This window comes from Dermacentor andersoni, chromosome 1 (assembly GCF_023375885.2).
Source record: "Dermacentor andersoni chromosome 1, qqDerAnde1_hic_scaffold, whole genome shotgun sequence".
NCBI classification, from domain to species: Eukaryota; Metazoa; Arthropoda; class Arachnida; order Ixodida; family Ixodidae; genus Dermacentor; species Dermacentor andersoni.
Genome location: NC_092814.1, coordinates 174,898,548 through 174,910,669, shown reverse-complemented (window position 1 = coordinate 174,910,669; position 12,122 = coordinate 174,898,548). Strand labels below are relative to the sequence as shown.

General features: G+C 39.2%; 1 protein-coding gene across 9 annotated transcripts in view; it reads right to left on the bottom strand.

Moving 5' to 3' along the window:
- Window positions 1-12,122, bottom strand: part of Top3alpha (topoisomerase 3-alpha) — a 62,787-nt gene that overhangs the window by 28,137 nt on the left and 22,528 nt on the right. For all 9 annotated transcript variants that reach the window (XR_008608999.2, XR_011894700.1, XM_050195072.2 and 6 more), the window contains exons 9-12: window positions 9,582-9,692; window positions 4,408-4,482; window positions 1,700-1,750; window positions 554-632 (exon numbers count right to left, since the gene is read on the bottom strand). Coding sequence is in view for 7 of the 9 variants with exons in the window: in XM_050195072.2 (XP_050051029.1) it covers window positions 554-632; window positions 1,700-1,750; window positions 4,408-4,482; window positions 9,582-9,692 (316 nt within the window). In the remaining 2 variants the exon portion in view is untranslated. The remainder of the gene's footprint in view (window positions 1-553; window positions 633-1,699; window positions 1,751-4,407; window positions 4,483-9,581; window positions 9,693-12,122) is intronic.

The following is a 12,122-nucleotide window of genomic DNA, read 5'->3' as shown; positions in this document are numbered from 1 at the left end:
GTATAACTAACTCGCAGGGCATGGCTGATTACTGCACAGGCGCACACTTCACCAGGACAACATAACAAGCATCATGCTACTGTGCTTTCAATTTTTCTGCGCTTTCAAATGGAACATACTTTACGAGATATTAAAATAAAAGCAGCAGGTTTTATGGCTCAGGCACATTTAATATACAACATTCCTAGAGCAATTTGCTGAAATAATGGTTGAAAAAAAGAAAAGAAGCTTTGGTTACTAACAGGACGACATGGTAAAATATAGCTATTTATGACAAATCAAAATAAATGAAGCCTCTACAATGCAAAGTTTCAAAATGGTTTTTGATGCAAACATTGGAGAAGAATGCTTGCAATAAGTGCTAAAAGCATTTCAAGCTTGAAAAGCTCCAAAGTTTGCTTATTTAAAGATCCTATAATAAAGTGGCTCATATGCTTTGGCATGAGGTAAAGCTTTGAATAAGCAGCATCCTCTCAAACCTGTGCATAGCTTTTTATCTTTTGAGTTTATTTTGTAAATAGATTAAACAAAAGGGAACTCATGAGGCCCTTACCTATGCCATGCTTTTCCATCAGAGCAATCAGATCAGCCTCCCGCAACAAAGGCGGAGGTGTTGTTTCCCCTTCAGCCATCTGAAAAAAGTTGACATACTCAACTCTAGTAACATGAAGGCCACCAGGCTAACCTCCATGATAGACAATGCTCAATTCTTACAGTTTGCAAAGATGCAGCGAAATTTTGTCAAGACAGGGCACAAGTTGAAGATATGCCACTTTATTAACATACAAAATCCTAAAAATTGAATACAATACAGGGACATGCATAATTCGCTTAAAATGTTCAAAAAAAGATTTTGTGCTTAGCGCTGCACTGTTCTTGCTCAAATTTCACGCAAAGGTTGCATTTTGGAGTCTACGTCATTCAGTATACCACTTGGCACAGTTAATTGCCTGGTTCTTAAGAAAAAAATGCAGTTGCCTTTGTTTATGGAGGTGCAAGCTGGATGGATGGATGCTATGAGCGTTGCCTTTGGAACAGAGCAGTGGGTTGCACCACCAAGCTCTTGTTATTATATTGCTTAATGTCCTATGCACCTTAAAAAAAAAAAAAAAAGAACATGAATAATTTTCATCGCCAAACTTTCTGAACCCCTTATGGGAACTTTGTTCTTGTGCGCCTCCGCTGTTTGTCATTTCCATACTTTTCTTGCACCAATTTTCCAATTACATCTTACTAATCTCTACTGCGGACATGTTTGATTTCCCCCTGCTCGCACTGAACCCAAGGGCTTCAAGGAGGCCAGAGGTGCCTAAATCGATTGCTGGGCAGATATTTTCACATTCTAGTAAAACATGCTCCATTGTTTCCCTAGCTTTACTGCAGCAAGCACATGCTTCTTCTTCCTTGTATCTCACTTATAGGTCCCTTCTAAAAACACTAATGTTTCTCTTTGCAGTACACTGACGTGTTTCTTTGTCTCTGTATATACCACTGAAGGAAAAGCCCCAATGGCTTTCCCCCATGATTCAGGTCTCCCAGCTTCAATGAACAGCCCTGGTGCTTCCAGAAACCAAGAACTATATTGAAGGCAGTGCACCCTCTAAAGAATTAGGTATTTTTACAGTATGGCCTATACAGCAGCAATTGACTCCTTGCACAGAAAAGCATAAACTAGAATGTACACAAAAAAGTCATTAACCTTGACAGTGTCTGGAACAAAACACTCCCCTTCCTGATACCCTGGAATTTCCTGGAATAAAAAATGCACAAAAAATATTTTTAACATTCTAGTAAAGCTGCACGCTTCTCCAAAAGCAGGCACTGCCAATTGAGCAGGCTACAGAGAAATCCCATATAAATATTTTTTACGAAAACCTATCTTCTAGTTTGAGGATTTCAACTCAGCTTTTCATGTACTAGGCTACGCCAAAAAGTTTTCACATTCAAGAGCCAGAAACATAAGAAAAAGGCAAGAAGACTTGGGAGTATTACATTGGTAGTTAGGGACAAAATTATGGAAGGTCTTCTTCCACAGCTGGCTCCGTTGCCGCTCATCATTCCAGCATAGAATATTCAATAACACTTGTAGCAATTCAACTACTTCTTTTCAGTAAGCAATTACATGTAACCAGTTACGTTATTGAGGAGACAGGCTATAACAAGTGATCCAGTTTCCAGAACCTGAATTTGGTGGGAACTACAGTACAACATCCGAGATTGTGCCACGCAGCAGCCTCGCAGATGCGCATGTTCAGACAGACAAAATCCGGGAGTTTAGTATTTGTTTCCTCATGTTAACAGCTGTACCAGATGTCGGCCAACAAAAAATTGCACCAGTGCTGGTATGCCTCCAGTGCTGGATGCCATGAAATTGCTTATGGACAATTTTTTTCAGCTATTCGGTGGCCCAACAGGGAGCATCTTCTCCAAGTGCCAGAAACAGTGAAGTGCAGCGTTTTATTGAGGGCCCATATGCTTTGTAACAACAAGAGTGTGTGCAGGATGTCCGCAAGAACACTGCCTTACCCCCTAGCAAGCACATTCAGTGAGTTGTCAGTGCCACTGCTGATGACTTCACAATAAAAATGAGGAAAGATGACCGATGAAATTTTTGAAAAGCAATTGTCAGTAAAAATAAGGATTGTAAGAAGAGTTGCAGAGGACATATAGAATGTGCCAAGCTTGCCTGTACTGTTTGCTGTATCTGTGCAAGGTTATTAAGAGTTCGCAGGAAAGTAATGTGGAGGTAATCAATTACTTTTTGAGTAATTCCTCAATTACTTTCGTAGGGCAGTAATATGTAACTGTAACTAATTACAGTTTTGAATGAAATAATTGTAATTGTGATCATTTACTTTTTTTTCCTGTAATGTGTACAAGTCAGATTCCTAGGGTTAGGAAAAAAAAAGGAATCCAGGCTACAATCGATAGTAATTTGCACAGGGTGTTATTCAGAATCATTACACTATGCCACAACACCAGGGCAAAGCTTGCAGTGGTTCAGGGTGTGTTTTGAACTTTACAATGCAGAACCTTGGATGGTGTTCTGCACCGAGTTCCCGCACTGTCTGGCACCCTCACATCTGCCACTGAACAGACTGCAGCCTATTGAGTGAAGCACTGACAGCAAAAATTAAAGCACATTTGAATTCCTTGCACAGGAGTGATTGCACAGGATTCTTACTTAAAGCGATACTAAAGGCAAATATTATTTCAAGTTAAAGTGATAGATTAGTGTAACAATGAGTCAAAAGCACAATTTTTATGGAAATCAGGTTTTTGAGTAAGAAAACAATGTAAGCAGGACACGACTAGTGCTGCCGCTGTGAAAATATGGTACCTACTCCCATAACGGAACCCAATTGAACTTCTATAGTACAACAAAACCGTACTTGCAGCGAACAACTTAAATCACCAATGTGTCGAGGTTTCTACATCTCTACAGTAAAAATTACTTCACAGGTTCATAAAGCAGCCCTAGTGGATAGCATCCTGTCAGGAAGCATTTATGAAAAATACACTGCAAGAAACTTATGCAATCATTACAGCATAAAAAGCATTCCATAATGGTAATCTAACAATCTATATATGTTCAAACTCTATAATGCCTGCCTTTACTAATAAACACATTTCTAATGCAGCAGATGCAACTGCTGCAACAATGCAAATAAATACAACCACATAAAGCAAAAGAAGGGGTTTCTCCAAGTAACACATTGTATAGTCTTGAGACATGAACATTCATCTTGTGGTCAATTATTGTACATGAAAAACATCCATGAAGAAGTTGTATGGGGTTGTATGGTGCAAGGGCCAACAATGACCAAACAGTGCCACATGAAAAACATCCAGAACCATCCTCCTGAGCAGGGGCAGATCCAGGGTATGTCTCAGGAAATGTCTCAATTATGTCTCAAGGGAGGGCCTGGGCCCACAGAGTTGGCCCCCAGAGTTGGCCCTCTCAGTGCCTCTGAGTGAACAAGATGAGATCACAATGCACAGCCATGGATGAAAGCTTCAAAGGCTAGCGCTACCAAAAGTATTGCTGTTCGGACGTCCAAGAACCCCAACCAACAAAATTTGCTTAGATACAATTTACATACACAATTTTTTCAGTAAAGAAGTCAATATACTGAGTTAACACTTATAGGAAACCAGCATGAGCAATACCAGGCTGTTAACCACCAATGAACTTTTACTGCCTTTTGGCTTAGTACACAAGGGTCAGCAGCAGTAGTATTATTAATTGCAATAATGTCCCTTCTGTTACTTCAACAAATAACAAGGACTAATATTTTTGCAAATGCAAATGACTGAGTCTGAGGCTAAACAGGTGCACCAAATTTAATGAATAATGGCAAGAACTTAGTTCTACACTGGGAAAAAATTAAGATGAAATGTGATTACCTTTCCATTCCATTTGTCATATATGTAGACTTCCAAATAGTTTCGGGCAAATATGACAAGGCCAGTGGCAATGAACTGGTGAAAAAAAGCAAATGAAAGGCACAAATTCAAGCACTGAAGCACGCCTTAACTTTACATAAGTAGATGATATAGAGCAGTAATGCTATTCAGTCATAGCTTGTACAGCTAACCTAGTGATTTATAACCTGCATACTATACCACACGCTTCTTTTTAACTTCAAACAGATTTTCGAAAAACAGCTGATTGCAGATAGTGCAATTTCACCTCTTCAGCTAAATTATTTGAAGAGGCGGACGCTACTTGTACAACAAATTCTATGGGCTCAGTGGCATGACAGAAATGACAACAGTCACTTAGCTGCAATGCCTTTTCATCCTACAGGAGGTATATTATCAGAATTCATTGTATACACGACACGCTTGCTATATGGCCCTTGTTGTGCAACTGAGCCCACAGTGTTGTATTCGTATTGCATTTGATTGTGCACGTACCCTTCATGAACTACTAATATTGTCAGGGGACGTCGAGTTAAACCCAGGTCCAAGCACACATGCAAGCGAAACACAAATGTCCTCTGACATAATGGCAGTACTAACTGAAATCCAATCTGGCTAAACTCCACTGCTAAAAGAAATGAAATCCATGCAACAAAATCTGTCTCAGAGCGACAGTGCTATAAGAGAGATTAACGACCATTTTACCAAAATTGAAGAAGACTGCATATCCCTGGTAGTAATAAAGAAAGAAGTTAACGATATTCTGATGCTTGCCGACCAAAGTGCAAAAGATATCGCATTATTAAGACCAGGTTGGATGACTCAAAAGACTGCGCATGATGCTCAAACATAGTCTTCTTAGGATTAACAGATCACAAATGGGAAACATGGGCTGAATCACAATTGTTAATAGAACTTTGCCGTAATGAATTACATATAACAGTCCAACTGATGGATATTGAACATGTCCACTAATTGGGCAAATTCAAAGTAAACAAAAACAGACCAATTACTGCTAAATTTTCACATTTCAAAGTAAAAGAAAAAATCCTTTCACATGGTAGGAAACTGAAGGGCACTGAATTTAGAACTTCAGAAGATTACTCTCCTAACACTCTAACAGTTAGAAGGCATTTATTCAAATTTGCCAAGACACAACAGAAGCCGTTCAAGCTTCGACATGACAAACTAACTGTTGGTATCAAGACTTACACGTTTGATTGTAACACCCGAAAGTTGTCCCTCGTCCTTTAAATGCCTAGGCCCTAGCAATGCTAACTTGAAGAATTTATTTTCGTTTGTCACTAAAAATAGAAACATCATATTGAAACTTGATGCTCTCAGTAATCTTGCCGACACAACAGAGTCAGATCTAATCATAATTACAGAAACGTGGCTTAACTCTACAATAGAAGGCTCTGAAATTCTCCCATTTTTTCCTAACTTCAATATCTTTAGGCATGATCGAACTAACAAACGTGGTCCCGTCGTATTCATTGGTGCACATAAAAGTCTTCAGTACACTGAAATTAAGACATCCGCCTCCTTAGAAATCCTGTTTGTCCTGTGTTGTGCCTCTTACCCACCCACAGTAATGGCAGTCTGTTATTGCCCCCCTGGTAATGATCCGAACTTTGTAGCAGAATTTCATGGAACATTGCATTCGGCAACTGCATTACATCACCACTCTCCGATATTACTGTTCAGTGATTTTAACTTTCCCACAATAAACTGAACTTGACATCAGCAACTTCGCAACACAGTACTGAAAGCGATTTTGTCAACTCATGCCTAACCTTTGGATTGACGCAACTTGTCACTGAACCCACATGCGAGAAAGCTTTGATTCTTCTAAAATACTCAATCTCATTTTCACCTCTGATCCTAACAAAGTATATTCAATGACGCATTTACATTGTCTTAGTGACCATTCCATAATCCATGCATCGTACTCCTGTCAGCTTACACAAATTACAAAGATAACCAAAGTAATCAGACTGTATGACAAAGGGAATTACTTGGCAATTAACTTGGCAATCGCAGATTTTGCTGCTTCATTTCATACCAATTTCTCAATGCATTCTGTCGACACTAACTGGCTCCTTTTCAAAAACAAAATGATCAATGTGTTCGAAAAATATGTACCCGTTATCACCCTGACAGAAAAACATTCATCCCAGTGGTTTAACGTCACGTTAAAGCGTCTTAACAATAAAAAGAAGGGGCTTTTTCGCTCGGCTAAATGGTCTAACAATGCATGCACATGCAATAAATATTACAATGCAGAAAAGGAATTCGAAACTCTAGCCACCAAAGAAAAACAAACATTTTCTTTTGCAAACACTGCCAACTATGTTAAGACATAACCCCCCAAATTCTGGAAGGTTATTAACCCTAATAACTCCCAGCCATTAGCTCTGTTTGATGAACAAAACCACCACAATCCCGATCACGGAACTGCCAAACAACGTAACCGTGCTTTTTCTTGTCTTCACAATTAAACCTGATAACATACTGCCTCCCTTCCCTTATTTTGATCACGTAGTCATGCCTGACATTACCTTTCGTCCTTACGGCATTGAGAAACTAATTGATTCATTAAAACTTATGTCATCGTCTGGTGCTGACGAACTAAACGCAAAAATGCTGAAAGACACCAAAACTGTGAGTGCGATCTTATGTGCTATTTTTCAGCAATCATTGTCATCAGGAGTGGTGCTGGAAGACTGGAGAGTAAGCAAGATAGTCGCAGTCCCCCCAAAAAGGTCCTCCATTGTTGTGCAGTAGCTACCATACCATTTCACTCACAAGTGTTTGTTGCAAACTAATGGAACATGTTATTTACTCTTAGGTCATAATCTTTCTAGAATCCAGTAATTTATTTCATCCTGCTCAACATGGCTTTCATAAAGGTCTTTCATGTGACACTCAACTAGCTTTATTTTTTCATGATCTAAGAGCTAACCTTGATTTGAGCGTACCTGTAGAAGCCCTTTTCTTAAGACTTTGAAAAGGCATTTGACAAGGTTCCACACCAACGGCTACTCGTAAAGCTTTCCCGTCTCAACATTAATCTATTTGTACTAGACTGGATACATAGCTTTCTCACTAACCGGCAGCAGTTTGTATTTGTTAACACGCACTCATCAAAATGAATGGCTGATGACATTAAACACTAAAAAAACCTCACTAGTTTCTTTCTATCGCAGACAGCATCACCAGCCAGGGAAATACACTATATACGGTTCCAAAATATCCGTTGAATCACGTCGGCATTAGCTTTTTGACTACCCTAACTTGGTCACATCATGTATTTAACATAGCCAATGCTGCAAATTGAACTCTCGGTTTTCTACGCCAGAACCCAAGACTTGCTCCCCAGTCAGCAAAATTATTAGCCTACATCATAGATGTCCGCCCTAAGTTAGAATATGCATGCTCTGTCTGGGATCCTCATCAACATAACCTATCTAATGCACTTGAATCAGTTCAAAATCGTGCAGCCCGGTTTATTTACTCTGAATATTCTCATCATGCAAGCGTTTCCTAACCAAAAAACCCATGCTGGTCTTGCTAATCTAGAATCTCGACATCATATTTACGGACTGTGTCTTTTTCACAAATTCTATCATTTGCCACTTCAAATTTCAGCTATATTACCAGCTCATCGCCAGTCCAGCTGCATTAACCACAGAAAAGCCGTGTATCCTCCCCCTGCGCAGACTACCTCCCATCTATGCTCATTTATTGCGAAAACCGCAAGGGACTGGAATGGTCTGCCTGCCAACGCCACGCACCACTCCGACACAGATCAATTCAAAGCTTTTCTCGAATCACTGTTTTGGTAAACTCAGCCCATAATACCCCATCTCTGGGGTCTTTGAGGTATAATAAATAAATAAAATAAAATAAATAGATAAAGAAATTGCAACATTTACTTTGTTAATTAAGTCTCACTAATTACAATCTTACTTGTTAACATTAAAGCACATGTTACAATTGCTGAAACGAAGCGAGATAATAACAGAGTGATATACAGCTTGCATAAATCCTGAAACTAGCACTAGTTTTGACATGTCTACCCCTAAAATTTGCAAAAAAAAGTGCATTAGCGCACTATTTAGTTTCTTCCTGCACTGTGCAAATCAGAATTTTAGAAAACTATTAACTAGAATAACAATATCTTTCATGACACATTTTGGTAATGGATATCTCAAAACTGCTGGTAGTCAAGATTTTTGCTAAGTGGATATGCCATTGTCGCTCTGCTTTGTTTTTGCAGTTGAAAACAGTATCTTCCAGCATGCCACCTGATCAAGTCAAATCCCACTATCTGCCTCAGCCAACCTTTTTACATAAAATATCTGCTCAAATAAAAAAGAAACACCAGGTGCACAACCATAATGGGCAGAAAGAGCATACATGCAGAAAATTTTTGTATGAGCCCTGGGCACTTTCAGTTCATTCTATCATTATACAGGGTTTCCCAGCTAAATTTATCCAGAGTTTAAAAATATGTGAATGCCACGTAGCTGGACAGAACCAAGGTAATGTTGTTTGCCATGGCTTGGAGATACTCACATGATTTTTTTCATTCTGCCTAATTAGATAATTAATCTTAATTAGTTATTCAACTTCTCAAGTATTATAATTAGAAGAAAAGGGTCAATGAGAAAATCGTTGAGCGCCATAAAAACTCCCGATACAGCTTTCTGTTGCTCAATACACGCTACATAAGAGTGTTTTTCCGAGCATGAAAGAAGCGCCAAATGCAAGCAAAATTGCCACGTGACAGGTCGTTTGAGGCACTTTGTGTGTATTTACGGGCTTCTTTCACACTTGGAAAAACACTTTTATGTAGCATGTATTGAGCAACAGAAAGCCGTATCAGGAGTTTTTCATGTCGGTCTACAATTTTCTCATTGACACTTTTCATCTAATTATAATATTTGAGAAGTTGGTTAATTAAGACTAACTATTTAATTAGGCAGAATGAACAAAATAATTTGAGCATCTCCAAGCAACTGCAAACAACATCACCTTGGTTCTGTTCAGCTACGTGGCATTCACATATTTTTAAACTCTGGCTAAAGTTAACTGGTACACCCTGTATAACAAAGCCTTTTGTAAAACAAAAGCACTCAGGAGACACTCACGTGTTCACCACCGAGATCTACTTCCACAGTGGTCTCCTTCCCTTCGGCATCCTTGGAAAGGCAAGCAAGGAAGTGGCGCACCACAAGCTCATACACTCTTTTAGCATTACCCTATGGGACGAAGATGAAAGCATGAATGGTACAAAGGTCTCATCAGTAGCACATCTTCAACACATGGATACCACTGAAGTGCATACAGCAATACCATGGCTGATATAATGAAAGGATTCCTTTCGCTCGATTCTATTCATCATCCGCCATCCACGTACAGCCAATCCCAGTGTTAACATGTGCGTGCTTGGATCACAGACAATGCCCAAAAAGGAATGGCATCAGAACAGAATGGTTGCATTATCACAACCCACTACACTAGCAATTCGAATCATTCCCTAGTTGAGAAAACATCTTTTTACTTCAATTTCTGTCCCAAGTATAAATCTATGCAAGCTAAACGAATATATATATATATATATATATATATAGACGAGAAGAAAGGGGTTAACCGAGGGGCCTGATTTTTATTAATCATGCCAACAAACAGTGACACCAAGGACAACATAGGGGAAATTACTTGCACTTACTAATTGAATTAAAGAAATGATAAATTAATGGAAATGAAAGTGGATGAAAAAACTACTTGCCGCAATGTGGGATCATTCGCATAATGTGAATGATCCCACATCTTTGCATTATGCGTGTGATGCTCTACCAATTGAGCTACCGTGGCGCCGTTCTCCCATACACTTTCTTGGGTATTTATGTTTCCTATTTTTATTTCCCCTATGTTGTCCTTGGTGTCACTGTTTGTTGGCTTCTTATATGACTAATAAACATTGGGCCCCTCAGTTAACCCCTTTATTCTTGTTCATTACATAATGAGGGCCTCGAATCAGGCAACATTGATGCCTTCAGGCAGCATGTGTCGGTTTATTGACCAGTTGCCTTCACACAAAAAGGATCACGTGCTCGTGACACCTGCGGCAGAAAGGATGTTCCACATCCGCCACTAAGATTTGTTACTTCTAGCAGGGTTACTTCTAGCAGTAAAACATAAATACAAGAGAAAATAGATGGGAAAAAGGCACCGCGGTAGCTCAATTGGTAGAGCATCGCACACGTAATGCGAAGACGTGGGATCATTCCCCACCTGTGGCAAGTTGTTTTTTCATCCACTTTCATTGGGATTAATTTATCATTTCTTTAATTCCATTAGTAAGTACAAGTAATTTCCCCTTTGTTGTCCTTGGTGTCACTGTTTGTTGGCTTCCTATGATATACATACATACATACATACATACACACACACACACACACGCACACACACACACACACACACACACACACACACACACACACACACACACACACACACACACACGCACACACACACACACACACACACACACACACACACACACACACACACACACACACATATATATATATATAGGGTGTTTCTGCTAACTTTAGCCAGGGTTTAAGAATATGCAGATGCACTCAAGACAATGCGATCAAATGCATGTTACTCACTTTTGTATGTAGTGTGTCATGCTATTTTTTGTATTTTGCTTAATTAGATGATTAGTAAAGAGATTAACCAACTTCTGAAACAACGAAGTTTGGCAAAAAATTCCAATTAGAAAGTTGTAGAGTGCTTTGTAAAATGTCCTATAAGACAGATTATAAATTTCTATCTATTACGTATTTGTGTTTTTCAGCTTACTACGGATGCCCACGAAATACAAAAGAATACCACTTGACATACCCACTTGCATGCCGTGATTGCAGCGCTCCCAAACTGTCTGCGTACAAACGAACATAGCATCTAGCAGGGTGTGCTGCCGCTTAAAAGGCAACAGGGCAATGACGCAGGCATTGGCTGTGCAATTTCCGCCACCATGTGCTTCCCTCATGGCGGTTCATGATAGCAATAAGCAGACGCAGCGGCAGTACACCTGGCTAAATACTATGTTTGTTAGTACATGGAATGCTTGGGTGCAGGGCAATCATGATGAGCAAGCGGGCAGGTCACATGGTGTTTTTTTGTATTTCGTGGTCATCCGCAGTAAGCTGAAAAACACTAATACTATTATAGAAAGACAGAAACTGTTTATTCGGACATTTTACAAACCGCTCTGCAACCTTCTAATAGGAATTTTTTCCTAGCTTCGTTTCTTGAGAAGTTGGTTAATTATTCTTGGCTAATTATCTAATTAAGCAAAATACAAGATATAGCGTGACACACTGCAAACGAAAGTGAGCAACATACATTTAGTCACATTGTCTTAGAGTGCATCACCATATTTTTAAACCCTTGCTAAAATTAGCTGAAACACCCTCCCTTACATCCAAGAAAACAAAACCCCTCAACTACTGATGATGAGTTAACTTGTCATGACAAAGGTTGCACTACCATGTAATTTTGATACACAAGTAAACAACACACAATGTCCTTTCCTATTAATATTTTGATATATATTTTTTAGAAAAGAATGATAAAATTTTTATCTCAATTTATCATGGCAGTGAAGGGGTAAAGTA